The 20,600-nt window shown below is 44.4% G+C and overlaps 1 protein-coding gene across 1 annotated transcript in view; it reads left to right on the top strand.

Moving 5' to 3' along the window:
• The window catches only part of FAM179A (family with sequence similarity 179, member A), a 32,667-nt gene that overhangs the window by 6,655 nt on the left and 5,412 nt on the right, over positions 1 to 20,600 (top strand). The window contains exons 7-18 of the mRNA XM_010155256.1: positions 790 to 833; positions 2,650 to 2,807; positions 3,773 to 3,932; positions 5,129 to 5,293; positions 7,376 to 7,517; positions 8,907 to 9,012; positions 10,773 to 11,008; positions 12,220 to 12,378; positions 13,454 to 13,571; positions 14,517 to 14,620; positions 15,968 to 16,175; positions 17,847 to 18,063. Coding sequence (XP_010153558.1) covers positions 790 to 833; positions 2,650 to 2,807; positions 3,773 to 3,932; positions 5,129 to 5,293; positions 7,376 to 7,517; positions 8,907 to 9,012; positions 10,773 to 11,008; positions 12,220 to 12,378; positions 13,454 to 13,571; positions 14,517 to 14,620; positions 15,968 to 16,175; positions 17,847 to 18,063 — 1,817 coding nt within the window. The remainder of the gene's footprint in view (positions 1 to 789; positions 834 to 2,649; positions 2,808 to 3,772; positions 3,933 to 5,128; positions 5,294 to 7,375; positions 7,518 to 8,906; positions 9,013 to 10,772; positions 11,009 to 12,219; positions 12,379 to 13,453; positions 13,572 to 14,516; positions 14,621 to 15,967; positions 16,176 to 17,846; positions 18,064 to 20,600) is intronic.

Below are 20,600 nucleotides of genomic sequence, written 5' to 3'. Positions count from 1 at the left end.
TCTGAGCTTTCACTGTGAAATGAGAGCCCAGATAAATCTTTGTTTATAGATGTACCATCCTATAGGTGTTTAATATTTACATATGGTTTTAAGATCAAAGGGAGCAAGGTGATAGAGAACAGTTACAGGGCTGTAACTGGTCAAAAGATATTTGCTTGGATATGCATGGGGGAATCTAGCTGTCAAACTTATCCTAGTTGTAACAGTAAATAAGGAGTCATAGAAATACAGTTCCAATTTAAAAACTTCAACATGGCTTTTAAAGTGCAATCTGAATATACGTACCTACCAGTTGAGTTGAAAAACTCTTTTTCTTCTTGAAAGGGCAGGGAGGTGTAATGTTATTTTCAGGAGACAGCAGTGGTATTACCATGTGTCAGCAAGATACTGTCATCAGTTGAAGTCACAATCAGGCAAAGTTAGGCTTCTCCAGCAGTATAAAGGTAGCTGCCCTCAGTATAGACTTATGACTGGCTTAACACCTCTTGCTGATGCAGAAAGGATGTATGTAACAGTGAGAACCACTTAGCCCCAGAAGGAGAGACAGCAGATTTGGGTAGTTAAGGCCCAAACTGAAGAATGACTCCTATATTTCAGCTGGAGCTCGGTGAGCTCTGTGTGACTGAAACTGAAAGTTTAATGGCAATTAATCAGCTTTGCATATTGTTGGTTTTATGGGTTGCATTTCCTCCTTCATCTGAATGTGCTAAGAAAGTTTGCGTCCTTTAATGCTGCTCCCCCTTCTCCTTCTATCTCCTCATATATGCTTTTCTCCTCAATTTTCTTAAGGCCAAGAAAAGACAGCAGCAGTAAAAACATGGTTGAATATGAAGGTAGGTACGGGGCATGGGTTGGCATAGGGCCCATGGGTGGCACTGTGAAAGTTCAGTTGAAAACCATCCTGGAACTTTTGTTCAGTTCCTTGACGTGCTCAGATGGCTCCACCAGAGCCCAGTGACTGGAAACTGTGCTTTGGTGATCCAGTGAAAATGACTCCAGCATGGAATTATGAATGACATGAGCTAGGGGTACCGTGGGACCCTGGAAAGGCAAAGCAGGAAAAGAAAATGTTTCTCTGTCTCATGCTCATGCCTTTTATCTCCCTGTATGCTGTCTAATGTCACAAAGATTAGAGAAAAACGAGGCATTTCACATGAAATGAGAAATGTTCCCACTCCTTCCTCCTACACTTGAAGGAGAAATCCTTTCCTTGATGCAGTTTCTGAACCGAACCCTTCGAGATCTGAAGAAGATTCATCAACATTGCTTATTTTTGCACTGGGGAAACAGTAAAACCTTGTGTGACACAAAGTCCGTGTGAATTTTCCATTTACAGAGGAAGAGACCTAAAAACGGACCCAGCCTACCCAGGGTCTGCACTCTCTGTCCTCTTAAAGCACAAGCCTAAATTAAATGCTGAGTAATGAAGTGAGGTTTCCTCTGTGCAGCTCATTTACCTCAAACCACATATGTAGGTTTATGATTACAAATCTCTTCCCCCGTGCTATCTGCATACGCCAGTATTGCAAACTGAGGCTGGGGTAGGATGAGGCTTCTCCCCCCTCCCCGCCTTGCATTGCCACTAGCAATAAGAGTTCCACAGACAAAATGTGGTGTTCGGTGCATCTGTGTCAGCCAATACTTTTAAGCTGAAAACCTCAATGTCCCTTTGCCATCTGCAGGTTCGTAGTGATAGGAGAGGTGAGAATTTAACAAATAATTTTGCTGATGCAGAAAAAGGGATAAGATCTACTGGCACCTTAGCTCAGTGTTAGTTCTGCCAAATAATGGGCATGCCCCATAGGAATGCTTCCTTTATTGCTGATATGCTGCTAGGATGCTGAATGCGACTGGGGAGAGGTATTGCTGAGTAAGTAAGTTGACATTTTTGCTGGATACATTCTGGACTTGAAATGAGCTATATTGTTAAACCATCCCTCTTTTATTATTGACCTGGCCATTCTGCAGGGAAAAAAAAATCCTGATTTAAGAAAGTTATTCCTGTTTTACTGCTTGGCTATCACATGATTTTATCATCTGTGAAGCCATATAAGGAATGCTTAGTTCTCCAAGTTTTAATAGGTCTGTTGGAGAGTATTTCAGAATGAGTTGCACTGTGCTATTCCCAGTAAGAAGACCAAGCTTTAGTGAGGCTGCCCAAAAAGTGGGCTGGTCTGCTACAATTTAGAATTAAACCCCTCAGGGAAAATTAATTTTCTAGCTTCAAGAACACAATTCTGTTTTGGGTAACACTTTAGAAATCCTAAGCTTTTTTTTAAATGCCTTCTAAAATATTCCAGTATAGAGGAGGAGATGTTGATTCTTCCCTCTACAAAGGCATATAGCTATTAACAATCAGGAGTTCTTTTAGTAACTGAGAAGAAGAGGTTGTTTACTAAAATAAAAATGGATAGGAACAGGTAAGAATCTCTTTGGCATGGGAAATCTCCATCTCTCTGCTGTTCTGTATCAAACACAACTGCTCCCCAGAAGCCAAGGGCAGTAGGTTTGGGTCTAATGGCCAGCAGAGTAATGCAGTTTCTGCTGCTGGTGCAATATGGTAGCACCCCATTGGCTTGGGGAGGTGATAAGTTCTTTTCTGTTCTCATACATAACCTATATCCATAACCTATATCTGTGTTTTGTCAGAGCTCTGGACTCTGGACCCCATCTTGCCTGTCCAGGATCACGCTGTTGCTGATGTGAAGTCTGCCAGACACTTCCCACGCATCCAGGCCAAGGAGACGAATCATCTCATAAGCCCTTACCTTCCGAATGATTCTTACTCGGAGAACAGATGTGGAAGGGTAAGGGCTAAGGACAGGGGCGAGCAGGTTTCCTTTTCAGTGACTGTTGAGGGCTTAGCACAAGCTGTCACTGAAAATCACAGTCTTCCTCTCTTGTGGAGCAGATTCTCTTGGCAATACATTTGGCAGCTACAGAGCGATTGCTTGAGTATTTTCACTGGTGCAGGAGTCACTGGTTAGGACATGGTGCTCAGGTTAAGCAAGAAGCATCCTTCATGTGCAAAGGCCAATTTAGAGCAGATCTGAATGGCAGAGCAAGTTACACATCAGTGAAGATGTGCAAAGTGCATGCTTGGAAGCACAGAAGCAAAGATTATAATGTCGAGTGTAAACAAGGCTGCAAAATACAATGGGAGAGCTTGCTTTTTCTTGGTTACCTTCCTTGCTGTATCTCACAGCCCTCTCATTCTCAGTTTTGCTATTCATTAAGACCAATGTTTCTCCAACTTGTTTTCACATGACTCCTTCTAAGGACCCCTTTATTTCCAAGAGAGTGGCTGACTCCTTCAGAAACAAGGAAGTGAGAAGGAGTTGCAATTACCGGCTGTGAGTGTTAAGAAACAGCAAGTTACCTCTCATTGCTAGTTATTGCAGCTGGGTTTTATTCCCCCGCCCGGCCTGTAGGAACTGAACTGCCTGTTCACTGATAATGTGACCTCTTCTTGCATCTTGGACCACTCCAATGACTCTCTTGGTTCAGGCAAGGCTTCCTCTGACCTAGATTGGGAACAGTATCTTGGACCGGTGGAAGGTAATGGCAATGAAGCATTACACATTGCGGTGTGTAAATGAATGCCAAGGTGAGGAAAGGAGAAGTTCTTCTGAAACTATTAGGATGTATATGGAGTTGCATTAAGGATGATGACACTCTACCACTGTGTTCTACCACTGTGTTCCTGATGAGGTGTTGTGTATGGTTTGTGTGTATCTCTCTGTGCTCAGAGTTGTGTTTCCATTGCAACTAGATCCATGCCGTCTTGTCCAAGTTAGCTCAGAAGAAAATGCTTAAGAAGCAAATGAGAGAGATGGAGCTTTTGTGCAGAGAGAGGGAGAACAAGAAGGAAGATGAAAAGCCCTTGCGTCTCCCTGCACTGAGCGTTAACCCTGGGAATGCAGCCGAAGAAAGTACGTGGTTGTTACAGTTGTGGGGCTTTTCGTTCACTTGCTTGCTATTTGCATAGTGTTGCAAATGTCTATGAATGAAGAACAGACTGGAAGGCTGTTACACTTGCATCTGAGTAGAAATTCAAATATGATTTATTTCCATTTTCCAAAGAAAAATAGAGGCATGAAGTGCCTTGCCTGTGGCCCATATCGAGTCAGTCACAGAATATCATCTTCCCCCCCATCTCCTATAAAGTCTTTCAGACTAGATAATTCTGTCTTGCAAACTGCACTGGGGCTTCAGGTTCTCTAATTGAGAGCAGCCTCCAGGAAAGGTGAATATGTGAGTCCGAAAGAATGCTTTTCAACTAAGGTGTAACCTCGAAGAAACAAAATTAAACTATTTCTAATTAAAATGCAAAAGATCTTGTTAATGCAACAGGACAGATCATCCTGCTCACACCTCTCCCTGCTGAGAAGCCCACATTGTAGAGCTGTGCTGGAGACCTGAGCCAGTGCTTACGTTTTAGCTGCACGAGCAAGCAGCGTTACTGACGTAATTGCAGCTGGTGGGCTCTGATTGTACTGCTGCACGCACTACCATGAGTGCAGCGGCGGGGAATTTAAGAGTCAGCACTCAGCCCAAGGGCATTTGGCAAGGTTATCTGCTCTTTTCCTTGCTATTATTTTGGGAAGTACTGGTGAGGAGCCCTGAGGTGGGAGCCACAGAAACGTAACTTCGCTATCCAGCCTCTGAAACAAGAAAGCAAAAGGAAAGCAGTACTGGGTTTTCCTCATTTCTTAGGGAAAGCATCACTGCATTCGGCTTTGAACTTAAAGACTCTAGATTCAGACTAGACAAAAGGAAGAGATTTTTTACGATGACAGTGGTTGCCCAGAGAAGCTGTAGATGCCCCATCATTGGAGGTGTTCAAGGTCATGCTGGATGTGGATCTGAGCACCCTGATGTAGTTGAAGATGTCCCTGCTCATTGCATAGGGGGTTGGACTAGATGACCTTTAAAGGTCCCTTCCAACCCAAACTGTTCTATGATTCTGTGATCACTGTCCCCCGCTAGCGTGCAATTCTTGAGCTTGGAGTTGTTTGGGACAACAAAGGGATATTACCCAGCTTCAGCAAGACTTCTAGCCATTTCCAAGCTCATAGTCGACCTGTCCAGCACTCTCCACTTACAAGGTCCTTTTCAATGTCTGCAGGTTTTGGCCAACTGCCTGTCAACAGGACAGTTTCCATTCCCTCCAACATGAGCAATGTACAAAGACAATGCGCTGGTACCCCGCACGAGAAGACGATCAACAAACCCTCACTGTTCAGCGTCCCTGTCATCAGCCAAGGTGGCAGCTTCCCATGCAACTACTCAGGTGAGCTCGCTCTGTTGCAGTCCCTGCCCCAGCTCTTCCCTTACACAAGGAGCACAAACTGCCTCATTCCTCAACTACAGGTAGGATCTTAGGTCCAAAGCCTGTCCTGAGGACTGAGAGCAAACCTGCTTTGGATCGATTCCAGCTTGGTGATACTGGAGCAGTTTGTGCTTACAGATCCATTGGAAAGTTGAGCTGAATGAAGTAGGGTAAAGCGTTAAGGTCTAGCTTTTGCCCATACAGGTAGTCCAAAAAATAATGCTGGTGGCCGAAGGCAGCTGTAACTGCAGGGCTGAGGTCCAGTGCAGTCTGGCAAGGTATTCTCGCTCTGCACGCATGTGTACCACAGTGACCAACTAGCCCTCACCATCTTGACCCTCTGCCTGTGCTGCTGTCTGGCTCTCCAGCCACCTTTTCTGCTGTCGCAGCTGGGGTTGTCTCTACGTGGAAATCAGTGACTTGATACGATCATGCTGTTGCACCTAGAAGTGCTTGAAACCCTTGTTTTCAGCCTCTCTCATCCCAGTGCAAGCTGGGAACAAGCAGGGCCTCTTCTGTCACCCCACCCAAATACAGTGGCTGTGTGTAGCAGACAACGTGTAGGAGAGGCTGTCTGATGCCCCCAGGCTGCTTGCTACCTGCAAGATATGCAGATATTGACACACTGTATGATAGTGAGTCCATAATGATTGTCTCTCCTTTATGGCTAGCCTACCTTGTGTTATGATCCTGAGTAGCGTGAGTAAAGAAAAAGGGAGCTAGGAATGATACTTTGAATGTTCTTTTCTCATGATGCTACTCCAATTTTCAAAGTTGGCCAGACTAGCCTGACACGGCTTTCCATTCATATTGAATATAGATGTATATATCTACATACTCGTGCAGTGACATCACTGATGTCAGTGACAGTGATATCGATGACATCCAAATTAGTCCTCATCTGAATATTTTTGATTTTACCGTTATTCCATCCTCCATACTTTGTAAAACACAAGAGGTAGCATAAAACCCCTATAGAGTCCATAGCAAACTCATCTAGATTCTGTGCAGTGTTTATACTCAATACTTTTAGACAGCTCAGATGTTTTCATCTACACTTTAGAAAATGAGCTTTTGAGTGCAAGACATGAAGTTTTTGACCTATGGTACTTTCGATGACAAATAGGTTTCATAACAAATGCATTTGTCATCTGAATTTTCCCATACCTTGTATATTTATCATCAAGAGAGTGTGTTTGCCAACAATTTGCATCTACATTTACATATTTTTATTCTCAGTTCACATTTGTAAGGTTTTTTGTTACAACTATCTAGACTAGAAATTGCATTTTTCCACAAGAGAAAGCTTAGGCATGGCACAGTTTGCAAACAAGTACATTTGATGACAAAAAAATTTCACCTCAGCATCTTCAAAATAAAGCCAGTGGGTACCTCTAAAGTGGTAAATATTCATAACGCCTGGAGAATATAAAAATCCATAAACTACTACTTTCCCAATGGTATGCCAAAATGTATGTGCACTCAGCTGCCTGCTGTCTTGAATACTTGAAGTAAATGGAAACAGAGGCACTGCCAGACTTAGAGGGTCAGGTATCACTCTTCCCCCGTGCTTGATCCTTGAGGATTCGCCCAAACCCAGCAGGAGTTGGTTGTTCAGGCTCGGTGTTCACAGGGAGCAGCTGGAAGTGTTTCCTCAGAAAGTTAGAGGGTGCCTCTGTCCCCAGTGCCCCAGGTAACAGGGAGGTGACACAGGGAGGGATGTGCACACTCCCGGGGTAGCAGTGAGTGTGAGCTCTGCGTCACTGTGCATACGCAAGCTGGCTGCGGTATCCATATGGACTACGGAGCTGGCTCTATGTGTGCAGTTTTCAGGTTTGCACAAGGAGATGGTGGGCAGCTGGAAGTGACTGGGAGATGACTGGGTGCTGGGGAAAGCCATTAGCCAGACAGCAGGGAAGTCTGAACCCATGCCAGTTTGTACCCACACATGGCCTTGGCTACGAGGTTGGGTTGCAGTCTGTTGGGTGGTGGGCTGCCTTGCGCTGGGGTAGGCCATGCTGGTGTCTGACCCTCTCCTTACAGTGAACACTCTGCCGGCCAATGCCCCGCACTGCCCGAAGGGGGAAGAGGACCCAGAATATGAAGATACCCAGGAAGCCAGACCGTTCCTTCACCCACAAGAGGCATTGCTCAACACGCTAGAACGGCTCAGCAGTGACGACTGGTAAGAAAGCCCCCTGTTCACTCTTTCTCCCTCTCAGTGTAAAGGTAAATTAGAATTTTTTTTTTCCAGTGCCTCTGAGGCCAGACAGCCCAGATGTCCAAAGGGAACTAATGAAACTACTCCAAAGCAGTCACAGTACAAAGATGTGATTGGACTTGCTGCTAGAGCCACAGCCGGTCCATGCTGTTTCCTAGCTTTGCCTTCTGCTTCATGTAGCTGCAAATGAAATCTTCAGGGAAGAGAGGAAGCTGTGGAAGGGAATGATTTGCTGGCTGAAGCCAGAAGCAGGACAGAAGTGGTCTTGAGTTTGGAGATCTGGGGGGCCGCAGGTTACTGGCCCAGGTGGGACTGAGTAAAGATTTATCCCTGGTCCCACTGCTGGCAGCAGCATCAGGAGACAGGACCTCCCTAACACCTCCTGCATGTGAATCCCAGGAACGCCTCTGGGGAGTTCCTATTTCTGAGAAACAGACTAAGACATGGTGCAAAGTTGCTCAGCTTGTCATTTCTTCTGAAGGGCTCATGGCAGAAGACAAGGAAAAAGGGAAAAAAATAATTCTTTAGGAATCTTGCATTTTTATAATTAAACATTTTGCCTCCTCACTGCTCAATGTGGGCCAAAGATGTTTTTCTGATAATCACAATGTGTCTTGAAATTAGACACAGACAGGAGGAGACTCTAGAAATTTCAGGTGATACTGCTTGCCCTTCTGATTTCTGGGTCAGCATACACTCACTAGGACTCTGTTCCCACTGGGATAACCATGAAAAATCTTCCATGATGCATCTCCTTTTGCAGTCGCTTTGTTTTGCCCCTCTCCCCTTTTGCTTCCCCATTCCTGTTTGGTGCCCTGTGCCTGTGAGGTGCAGAGAGCTCTTGCAGGTGTGGGGTGGTCTGGGTTACAGTCACGGACCCCAGAGGGGATGGGTCCCCCGTCCTGCCTTGCAGCCCTTCATGTGTCTTCTTGTAGCTTCACAAAGAGAGTGCTGAAAGATGCAGTTTTTTACTACTTTTAAATAACATGTTGCTGTTGTGGGTGTTGTTTTAAGCAGGGATTTTCTGGAAAATCCAGAGTTTTGGCTGTTCTTGCCCAGGTGTGGAATCTTTTAGGACATACTGCTTTTTTTTTGGGAGGCGGATTTCAGAAAGGCTGTCTTGTTTAATGGCCACAAATGAAGCCATCACTCTGAAACCATCTGTTTGCCTTTTGGATTTATGTAACCTTTTGACTGCCACAACATCCTGTGGCGAGTGCCGTGTTTTAATTCAGTGCTGTATGAGAAGCACCTCCCTTTGTTTGCTTGAGCCAACACCCAGGTAATTTCAGAGGGTGCTGCCTAGTTCAGGGGTGGTGAGAAAAATCAATCTTTTTGGTAATTGCCTTTCAGGCAGCAGAAGATGAAGGGACTCCTCAACGTCAGATGCCTGGCTGTCTATCACTCAGATGTCCTTCTTCCTAGACTTCATGATGTTTCTTTGGCAGTTATCAAAGAGGTAAGAGCATTGTGTTTAATTGTGTACCCCGTACATGGGGCGTGGGGTAGAGACGTGTTTGTACATTTACATGTCTGCCCAACGTCTGCTTTCATTACTGTTTTTAGACCTCGTTTTACTAATAGCTATGTCACCTATCCAAATGATCTGTCTGTACATATAGCTGTGTTTACTGTTATGTAGGGCATCTGTCTCTCCTCATTGACCCCAGTGTCATTATAACGCAATATACAAATGCAGAAACTGAGACACTAATCAGGTGACTTGCCACAGCCCCAATCTCTGCCCAAGCTGTAATTAAACACTGCAGCTTTTGCCTCCCAGCTTCCTCCCACCTTTTCCTCCTCCTCTGAATCCTGGGAGATGGACTGCAGGTATTTATTTCCTAGTGTTTCCTGATGAAATCTTCTTTTCTGTGTGCTTTTTTGGTAACTTGCCCTTTCCATTCATCTGTTGCCTTCCCTGCACTGGTGGGATTGTGCACCGCAGCTACTGGGTGCTTAGAATGGCCTGGCTGCGGGATTTGTAGGGCAGTCATGCACAGCTTCACCATCTCATCCTCAGGAAGGGTCTCAACCTAAGCTCCTTGGTAACTTCTGTGGCTGTATTTCCAACTCCTGTGGCTGGCTGTGCCTGAACCACCTGCCTTGCACTCTTCTTACATTATTGCCCAATACATTAAATCTTCCTTTGCTTGCAGAAGACAGTAAGACTTAGCTCATTTCCATTAAAACCAGTCCTTCAATCCAGTATTTAATGGCTCTGGAGGCTTGAATGCCCCTTGTGTTGTTGGACTCTTCAGACCTTTCTGGATATGCAGGATTCAGATTCTCCCCCTCTGAGACCAAGGTTAGGAGAAGAAGCCCTTTCAGCTTGGCTTATCTGATTTTTACATCACTTTTATATTTCTAAGGAAATTTCTGAGACATCTTTCAGCTTTCACTGCACTCCAGTGCAATAGATTGTGCTTTCACAAGCACTTCTACCACTTACATTGTTCACTTTTCCTAGTAGGCATAACTAAGCCTGGCAGAAAGGACAACTGGTCTGTCCTTCAAAGTATCATTCAAATGAAGCACATGACTATGAGATGCTTCTTCCTTACTCTTGTGGAAGAGCCTTTTGGAAGCAGGGATCACTCCAGAGCAGCACTGAATGCTGTAAAACCCCATTAATTGCATCCGTAATTGCAAGTGGTCTTCAGAATCCTTGAGTGCCTTGGGTCCAACAGCTAGTATTCTCCTGAGCAGAGGGAGCTGCAAATGGACTCAAGTCCCTGCTGTGGATTAGTCTGTAGACTTGAGCCCGTATTTTCTGTTTCCTGGTTGAGTGCTCAAACTGCCAGTGCTGCGTTTTTGGACAGGAGAAAAAGATTACTTTTCCTCTATCTTGTCTATATAAATTATGCCTTTATAGTTTAAAAACAGCCCTTGATTAAATTTTTTGTCTGTTTGTTTTCAAAAAAAAGGCCTAAGGTCAAAGCAGTGTACATTATGGGCTAAGTGAGCTTTGTTCTAAGTGAAACAATGTTTTCTAGGCCTGCAGTCTCATTAAAATTTTATTGTATAAGCAGGCCTGAGGCCAGAGGAGAACTCAGTATCAGGTAAGTCTGTTTCTATGTTGTGGTCTTCTGCTTTTACCATGCTTTAACGTTGCACCTGGACACAGACAGAAGTCTTGTTGTTTCCTGGAACTTTCGTGTAGGGGAACTGATTTTCTTTACAAGGCGATTCTTACATTTCCCCTCGTGACTTCCCTAGGCGTCCAACCTCCGCTCGACGGTGTCTCGCTTTGCAGTCAGCATTCTTGGAAACCTCTTCAGCACCATGAAGAAGCGCATGGACCGTGAGGTGGATGGGATCACCCGGGTCTTGCTCCAGAGGACGGGGGACAGGAGCGAGTTCATTCAGAAAATAGCCAATCAATCCCTGAGGATCATGGTGGAGAATGTGACTCCTGCACGAGCAATGACTGCTCTCATGACCAATGGAGTCCAGTATGTTGTTCTTCTCTTAGTGATACCCTTCACCTTAAATTCTGTGGGTATGGAGAAGGGATGGGAGGTAGAAGGGGAATTATGGGTGGGAAGGGTCCTTTCTCCTGCATCTTTTGTGAACTCAGGGATTAGATTCTCTGATCAACCTCACTCCCTCTTGTCAATGAGTTCTGCCCTACTACAGCCTATTTGTCCTCAGTCTGTCAGCACTGCCTAGACGTGGTGAATGATGGGGAAGTGAAAGTCCCTGCAAAGGTTGGTGGTGCAGCTTTGTGGCTTTGCGGGAAGGGGGACAATGGCAATTCCAGCAGTGAAAGCCCTTTGATATTTCACAACGCTAACCACAGAGGTCCTGGGAAAAACCATGCATCATCATTATGCCATCAACTTGAGAAATAAGGAGGCTAATTGCTGGGACGTGAAGGATGTGGGAGAGAACCTGCTGGGTGTGGCACAGCCTGCTCAGCAGGCGCAGCTCCTGCCAACAGGAGCCTGTCTGACCGTCACGTCCTTAGGGCTCCGCTTTCTATTCAGATTGATGCTGCAAGCTAGCCTTGAGATGGTGAGCCACTTCACACATGCCTTCACAGGCTGACTCCCATGGGATAGCTGAAGGAAATGCTGCCTTAAAATATTAGTGCCATGCCTCTTCGTTTCAAACAGGCACCCTCTAGAAAGCACAACCTGGCTAAAAGAACTGCTTCTGAAAAGGGTAAAACATTCAATCGCACCTCTTGCCAAGCCTCAAAGGACAAACTGGCTGCATTTCTGGATATTCTGCAGCTTCCTACCCCATGGGGTTTTTCCCTCCATTTGTTTGATTCAAGGGTGTGCAGATTTGGAGATAAATGGATGGAATAAGCCCCAGTCCTGCTGCAGCTCTGCCTGTGTAGTAGGAGCCCTCTGACGAGTCAGCATGAATTGTCTTCCATTTCCCTCTCTCTCAGAGTTAATTTTAGGAAAGAAATTGAGTATCAGAGAGTCCAGGGAGATTGATTTTCTCCCTCTACCTTGCAGGTAGCCCCTCTGTATGATGCCAACTCTGTGTTTATCTGAGGACACGGTCTTCTACAGATGGCTATAACTGCAACCAGAACACCTGCCTCCTTCGCCTCCTTCCCCCAGCAATAACCGGAAGCATGCTGTGACCCAGGCCTGTGCTTCTGGCCCTCCTTTTCCCTCTGCCTCAGTGTTTGTGCTCTTGTTTCCAGGCACCGCAACATCCTGGTACGAAAATATGCAGCCGAACACCTACTGACCGTGATAGAGCAAATCGGAGCCGAGAAACTCCTGTCAGGCATGCGTGACAGTACCGCCCTGCTGGTGCCCATGCTGGTGAAGCTTGCTCAGGACCGTCATCAGGACACAAGGTGATGATCTTCATTTCACCTCCTCAGGTTTGAAAACTGATGTCTGGCTATAAATGATAGAACCACAAAAGGGTGGAAGGTAACGTACGTATTAAGAAAGGTACTTCACAGTGCGGATAATGTCGTCTGGGGAAATGGCTGTACTGGGTGACATGAAGTTGTCCAGCAAGAAGGAATCCTGCCAAATTCTTGTGACTTGAATGATTCTTTATTCAGATCAACTGTGCTCAGATTAGTCGGACAAGCAATTTTGTTTGGTCTTATGTGTGCAAAGCAAAAGTGAATTGTTGGCTGTTGTTCATCACTCAAGGATCACAAGCATTTATTTCTGATAAGTTAAGACTGTCCTAGAAAAATTCCAGCTGTCTTTAACCAATGTATTTAGTCCTTAGATGTTTACATCTTGTGCAGATATCATAGGAGTTCCCTATGATAGTCACGAATTTTTCTTTCCCAATTATTGTATAATGTTGTTGTCTGTGGCTGAACAACCTCCAAACTTCCTCTTGAAAATAGCTGTATTTTCATAGTAGCAAAACCAAACCCACAAAACCCCAAAAAACCCTTACTTTGATTATTAATTTAAATTCCTCTTAATAGATGCCAAGAACACATGAGCAACTAGCTGCCCATGTGCATACATGTAGTATATATAGAATAATGAATAGTAAGCATGAGGTGATTTATCCTAGCTTCTCTGCCAGTTAAAGAAAGGTGAATTATTGTGCAATGGCAGCAAGACACTGAAAATAAGCCATGCCAGCAAAGCAGATGTGCTTCACTTGTCCCATAGGATCCTTCGATCCCACAGAAGCATACCCACAATTTCAGAGTGATATTGTATTTTCCTGTTACCCAGTGTTCATCTCTTGCCTCTTGTGTTCATCTGGCAGCATTGTGCAGTGCCAATATGTGGAAGTAAATATCTTTCTTTGCTGAATAGGTAATACCTTCTTATGAAGGTATTGCACATGATGAGTTTAAAATATCAGCTTAGTTTATTAACAATTTTCCTTTCTTTATTCACAAGGGAAAAAGACAGTAATAGTCTGTATTCTTTTCTCTCCTGTGTTAGGTGTTGTGGACGGAAGATGCTGAATATATTGATGAGTCATGAAAAATTTGTTAGGTATTTGAAAAAGTTTGTCCCCTCACATGACTTGCAAGATGTTATGGCAATAATTAAGCAGAAAGTAAGTACTTGGCAGGAGAAATGTCTCCTTTATGCACGTACTGAGATTGCTAACATGAGATTAAACATACCTAATCTTTCTTTATTTCATTCTTCTCCTGATGAATCATTTTGCTCCTGGGAATGAGCTGTTGATCCTTAGCCTGTTTATCTGCAGACAGCAAAGGAACTAGTATCATTAGAAATAAAGGGGGTATATTTTTAATATCAGTCACAAACAGGAAAGGGAAGTAGGAGAAAATGGTTTTACCTTCAAGCATAAAAAACCCAACACAATCTTCCACCCCCAATAAGGCAAGAAAGTGCAAATAGTGTTTCTGAAGATAATAGGGGACTTTGCAACAGATGAAGGAAGTAGTAGTGTCAAGAAAATTTCCAGATATACAAAAGATGCACAAGGCAGTCATAAATAGTACATCAGATACTCTCTGTATTCTGAGACTACTTCCCTGCTGTCATGCACTGTGGAGTGGGAAGAAGCTTCATGAATTCAACATCCAATAGAAAATCAACCCTTTTTTAAAAAATTCCTCTTCATTTACATTCTAGAAAGGAATGTGCTTTATGCAGGAATAGGGAGAGTGAGTTTGTACCAAATGAACTCCCAACACAATGGGCCAGCCTCCAGAGAGTCCAAAAATGTCCTGCTATTCCCCTTAAGGCTTGTTCCCTACCAATTTTCATTATTCCCGTTTGTGCTCCAGACCAATGAAGCCAGAATTTTATACTTTTTCCCATCATGGTAGCACCTGTAATCTGCCTTGGGCTATTTGAAACAATTAGTAGACATCACTGAATCTCTGACCATGACTGAATCTCTAAATTATGATGTTTTCCTAAACCTTTTTTTGGTAGCAGTGATCCTGGTTATAACTTCTGTTTTAAACAAGTAATTTCCTATTTTACCTTCTAAAGGTTCATGATTTCTTAATATATATTTCTGTAGGGGGTAGACCTCCATAAAAGTGAATCTCCACCTGCCAAGGTCACCAAGAAGTCTAGGAAGAACATCTCGAGGATGCCTCAGGGCAACTTGCCTTCTGTTGGATGGTACTGAGCACTTCTGTTATATCTGACAAAGCACATGACGAGCTTTACATGCCTATTCCTTGGTAAAATCTTTCTGGTGGAGACGAGCTGTGCTGGAGATTGTTTCCTTGCTGCACAGATCTTCCATGATAAAAGTTGTCTACTTCTGCATTAGGCTGAACACCAACTCTCTAGGGGGTTTTCCACAAAAATTAGGAGGAAGAGCCAGCCACGGGCTGCAGCTCAGAAGATGCAGTGTAGTAGTGAGGACAGTGTTGTGGAGGCTGTGAGAAGGTCATGTCTCTGCTGTTTGACTTGGGACAAGTCATTTCAGTCAGGTTATTCTTAGCTGAGTGAAGTCTTTTTTAGATGAATGGTTGGATGAGAAGTCCCAGCCTAGAACCAAATTGCCAAACCCAAAAATAGCACTTCCCATGCATGTGGTTTGACCTGGCTGAATCATGGTTTTCTGACTCTCAAAGAGTATCAGCAAGACGATTCCTGAGCAATTCTGCTCGACAGACATCTGAACGTGGACTTTTTCTGTAGCTGTTCATGTCGTTCAGACCCATTACTGGTTGCCTGATGGACAGTATGTTTTTTCCTCTGTGCTATCAGCATTCAAGGTAGGAATTTGGTCCCTGCTGTCTCCCCATGCTACCGGGAGAGCTGCTTGCACCTGTTCTCTGATAACAGAGTGGATTTATCTAGCTCTGTTGTGCTCAGCAGTGGCAGGAAGGTGACCTCAACCCTCAATAGTATAGTTAGGAACTCCCCACGCTCATGGCAGACGGAGGTTGGTCTAAGAGAATTGTTTCCATTGGCTTTGTTAAGATGTGGATCCAGTCCCTTGGGAAGCAATGATGTGAGTGTAGTGGTGGGATGTCTGGCTTCTGTTTTTATCTCTGTTACTGATCCTCTGGATCCTTTCAGCCATACTCCTTAATTTCTCTGGGTTGGATTCATCTGTTCAGGTGCATCTGAGCTATTTATCCAGATTCCCATACCAGTTGTAGAGACACTTCTCCGGAGAAATTAGTTTCCTTATAATACAGACACCTCCCATAAGATGAGGCATTTAAACTTAGAAGTAGTGCCTATTTTTCTTCACAAACTGATGCTAGATGGGTACCTGGGAAGACATCTGAAGACAAATCCCATCCCCAGTGCCTCGGTTTTCCAGAGAAAGCACTAGTGATAACGTTACTTGCAGATTGTCTCCTGTAATGATTGTCATGAGATCAAAGTTGCTTTTCAGATCAGGATCTAGCTGAAACCACATTGCTAAGAAGTGCCCTCGAGATGTTTTCCTCACAATTAACTGAAGAGATTATCACCAAAAGGTCTTACCTTGTTTTTATTTTCCAGTTTGAGGTATGGCTCTGATGTACAGTCTGCCTGGCCTCATCGGACAGTTCGTTGCACCCCATCTTGGACTGTGGAAGAAACTCAACAGGTTAATAGGATCTGCAGTTTCCTAAAAGCCAAGGAGTTTCAGACACGAATGAAGGGACTGATGCTCCTCCTCGATAACTGCAAAAGCAAACCCCAGCTCATCTCCACTAACATTGTCCGGGTATGTAGGGCCTCTCTGTCGCTCCTTTCCCGTTAGCTCCCTCCCCAAGCCTGTACCAGTAAAGTTAACCCAGTGTGTCTTGGCACTACATACTAGTTGATTGTGACTGGATGGTTCCTTCTTACCCAGAATAATTTCATTAATCTCCAGGCTTCAAGGCAAGTAATTTCAGTCCAGACGCATTTCCCTGGAAGATACCTATTGGTGCTGTTTATGAGATGGTGACAAAATTTATTGTTGCTGTAGCTTCTTCAGCCTCCTACTACCAGTTAGGTTGAAATAAAGAAAATCCAGCTATTGAAACCTTGGCAATTATTCTCTAGAAGAAAAATGTATTAGGATGAGGGAGAGAATCATAGAATGGTTGGGGTTGGAAGGGACCTTAAAGATCATCTAGTTCCAACCCCCCTGCCATGGGCAGGGACACCTTGCACTAGACCAGGTTGCTCAAAGCCTCATCCAGCCTAGCCTTGAAGACCTCCAGGGATGGGGCATCCACAACATCTCTGGGCAACCTGTTCCAGTGCCTCACCACCCTCTCTGTGAAGAATTTCTTCCTGATGTCTAATCTAAACCTCCCTGTTTTCAATTTGTACCCGTTACCCCTTGTCCTGTCACTACAGGCTCTTGTAAAAAGTCCTCTCCCAGCCCCCTTGTAGGCCCCCTTCAGATACTGGAAAGCTGCAATGAGGTCTCCTCAGAGCCTCCTCTTCTCCAGGCTGAACAAGCCCCGTTCTCGCAGCCTTTCGTCATAGGAGAGGTGCTCCAGCCCTCTGATCATCTTCGTGGCCTCCTCTGGACTCGCTCCAAGTGGTCAATATCCTTCTGATAGAAGTATCAGGCTGGGTTGATTAAAAGAAAAAAAAAAGCTGGTTTAAAGGGTGCTCCTGTAAACTTTATTGTGTCTTGCACAGACAACACTCTGCCCATTCACTTCCATCCTCATCCCTTTCCTGCTTGGGAAAGATTGTCCTTGCCCTTCCTGGGGGTCCTTTTTTCTCTTTGGAAAGAGAAGAAAAATGGCTAGAGACAGATATTCTCTTCCTTCTCCTCCCAGCAGCTGCTTTTTTCCACTTTTCCAGAAAATGGTGCCTGATAACATGGTTGTCAAGGGACTGAACCCTCCCTAATGAGAACTGCACAGCACATTAAACTTCAGAAATATGCCCTTTAGCTAGACAAGTGGTCTCTATCCTGAAGAGTTCATCAGAGCCCTGCACTCACCCAGATGCAGGTTCTGAGATAAAACAAAACTTGGATCTCATGCAGACACAGTTTTGGCAAAATCAAAACTACCCTCAGTACTTGAGACAACTTTAGGAAAAAATGGGCATCATAAATACCTGTTTTCATACCTCTGTACCAAAGATACTGTTTTGAATTATTAAAATGAGATTGATTTAATGATTTATAGGTAGAGAAACACCATATGAACTACCCCATCCCCACTCAAACCTCTTAATAAAATATGAAAATCCTTTCAACCAGCATGAGGTTGTACAACCACTACAGTGAGTAGCCCACAGGAAAATGGTGAAATTGTGCTAGCAAGCACTGGCCTGACAGAAAGGATTGCATTCATTTTTTATATGGCTGGGAACTTGTTTCTACATCCGGTCTTGAAACAAAGACATTTTAATCCAGCTTTCATGTTGTTTGTTTTCTTAACAGATTTGTGATGATTTTATCCCAAAACTTCAAGATTGCAACAGGAAAGTGAACCAGCAGGCACTGGAGGTGCTGGTTTTGATGACATCCATGCTCAAAAGTGCCTTACACCCAGTGCTGTTCTCTCTGGTACCAGCTGTCCTTGAAAACCTGAACTCAAAGCACTTGGGGATTTCTACTGCAGCTGTGAAGGTGCTGGAAGCATTCACTGCTCACCTGGGTAAGGCTGACCTCTGACAGTGACTCTCCTCAGCTGTGGCTTCTCCATCTTGGAGTCAAGTGAACACTGAGTCTGTTGATAGCTGTTGTCACGTGTGTGTCATCATCCAGCTGCTGCAAGAGGTTTATGAACAAGAATGCCTGCATTCTTTCTGTCCCAGTCTGTTGTATCCTGTTGTGATGTGCAGCTGGATGGATGCTGTTTATCACCTGGATCATATGTCTGATTATTAACACAGTAGAGAGGGCATTACAGGGATTATTTTAAGTTCCTGCCAGAAGAGCATGAGGGAAGTGACTAGCATCTGTCATGACTGGTTTTCTCCCTTCCTGCTGTGAAACTTCATGCATTTTGTTTTTATCGAATTGGATTGCTCAGATGTGCATTCTGTTAAGTTTATATCCACTAAAACAAAGTAAAAGGAATGTACTTTTTCCTTGAAACACGACGGGAAGGGTGGTGGAGGCTCTTTGCTCTCAATGGGCTTCGTTCCATGCTCTGGTAGTGGCATCTTTCCCAAGCAGATGCGTCTGGTCCTTGCTGACCTCAGTATGAAAAGCTTTGAACTCAGTTACTCATTTTGAAGTTTTAGGTAGTAGTTTAGCTATGTAAAGCCCAAAGGAAAATGTCCGTTTGATTTCAAAGATTTAAAGTTTGAAATTAATAAGAAATTATGAAAGATCATAGTGGAGATCAGAGGAAGGATGAAATGCTTGTTCCATAGTCAGCCTGGAGGTATTGGGTTAGAAATGCCTTGGCTCCTTCCTCCAGAAGAGTAAGGAGCCCATCACTGTCCTCTTTTCTGAATGATTGAGCATGGGGCTACAAGCCCCTGCTGATGTAAAATATGTACTTGTAACAGGGAGAGGGTGAGGTCCCGATCTGCCCTGTGTCCTGAACCATATGGCCCACTGCAGGCTGTGCAGCATGTCTTCTGCTGCCCACCAGGGCCACGCTGAAGCTCTCGGGGATCCTCAGGCTCATTTTGGCTGGGAGCACCTGTCCTGCAGAGTGCACCGCCAGCCCATCCCTCATCGCTGCCCAGAAGTTACGTGTTGGCATGCTATGGATTGGCAAATACAGTAACATGTTCTTTGATGGGTAATACTAAAATCTATGTTGGTGTCTTTACAGTTCATCAAGACAACTTTTAACAGCTACTTTTTGTTCAGTGTATTTGGAATTAGCTGCTTGTGATCTGCTCTAGAAACTGATTGTATGCATGTAGGTAGTACGTATTTTGTAAAAGCATGTGGATGATATTAGCTCCCTGTTTAGCCCCACCTGCCACAGGTTTCAATTTGCCTTAATTTGGAGGCAGTAACCTAAAGGTAAGGGAGTCATAAAAGCAGAAATAAAAGAATAGGAGTAAAGTTGAATGGGATTATACTAAGATTTTTTTCTCTCACCCCATTTTTATGGTTGATATTAATGATTCACAACAGTGAGTACAAGGATAGACAACTGGGTGGCTCTCTAGGTGAAGAAGGGACTGGTAGGGGTGGTTGCAGCGAGGGAGGACAGTTGAAAACCAGGTCCAAGGCCATAGCAACTGGTGTTCTCTGTGACTCTTAGGTTATTCTTAGGCACTTTATTTTAGGCAGCTGCATCCTGCTTGATCTCCTGGTGTAGATTTAGAAGCACACTGGTAGTACTCGTGCTACCGCTGTCATCGCTGCAGCAGTGACCAGGAGTTACTAGTCCCCAGAGTTCTTCATCTGCTGTTTATTCCAGCTCTGACTGTTGAAATGTGAGATGAGAGGTGGTGTGCGCGTACTTACACATGCAAGGAGTTGGTTTTGGAAAGATGAATGCCATCAGTATAAGTGTTCGCCAAGGAGGTTTTTTTACACTGATTAAAATCTGCTGCAGAAAAGTAGGTTCCACACAGAGTGTTTGGGTTCTATGGCTGATGCTAGGTTTGCAGATCATTTATGCTATGTGACAAACAACCTGAATTCCTTCCAGCTGTAACTGGTGAGCTGGGTAACCAGACGCTCTGGTGGTACAGTCCTTAGGCACCAGTTCCCAGACAGGCTTGAACACGTGCCAGCATTTCCCTCAGTCCCGGGAGCCTTTGGCTCTGTGCTGCTTGTTTGCTTTGGTACAGAAGGAGCTGAACAATCAATCCTGGAGTACAACTTTCTATAATTCAGGGGCAAAGGGATTTTTGGAGGTTATTTGGGCCCAATCTGACTTGAATTGCTTTGCTGTTGGTGTGAAGGAACACCAGCCCATTAGAGCTTTGCAGAACAGCTTCCTGGAAGGCTCTACATTATAGGCACTAGCTGGCCCTGTCTATTTTCCACCTTTCTTCTTTTCTTCTTTTTTTAAAGGGGGATTTATGATATGCCAAGTTCATTTCTGTAGAACAAACAGGTATAAATCCAGCTGTAAATGATGGCTTGTTCCACATGCTGTTCTGCACGGGGCAAGATTGCTATAGCCAATAACTACATAGCCAAGGTCTGCTGTAAATTCCCTTGCCATGCAGATTTATGTCAGCTGTGAAAATGCAGCACTGGGTGAATATTACT

The sequence above is a fragment of the Eurypyga helias genome, unplaced genomic scaffold, assembly GCF_000690775.1.
Source record: "Eurypyga helias isolate BGI_N326 unplaced genomic scaffold, ASM69077v1 scaffold11497, whole genome shotgun sequence".
Classification (NCBI taxonomy): Eukaryota; Metazoa; Chordata; class Aves; order Eurypygiformes; family Eurypygidae; genus Eurypyga; species Eurypyga helias.
Note: the sequence above shows the minus strand (reverse complement) of the source record. Positions and strands in the feature narration are given on the sequence as shown.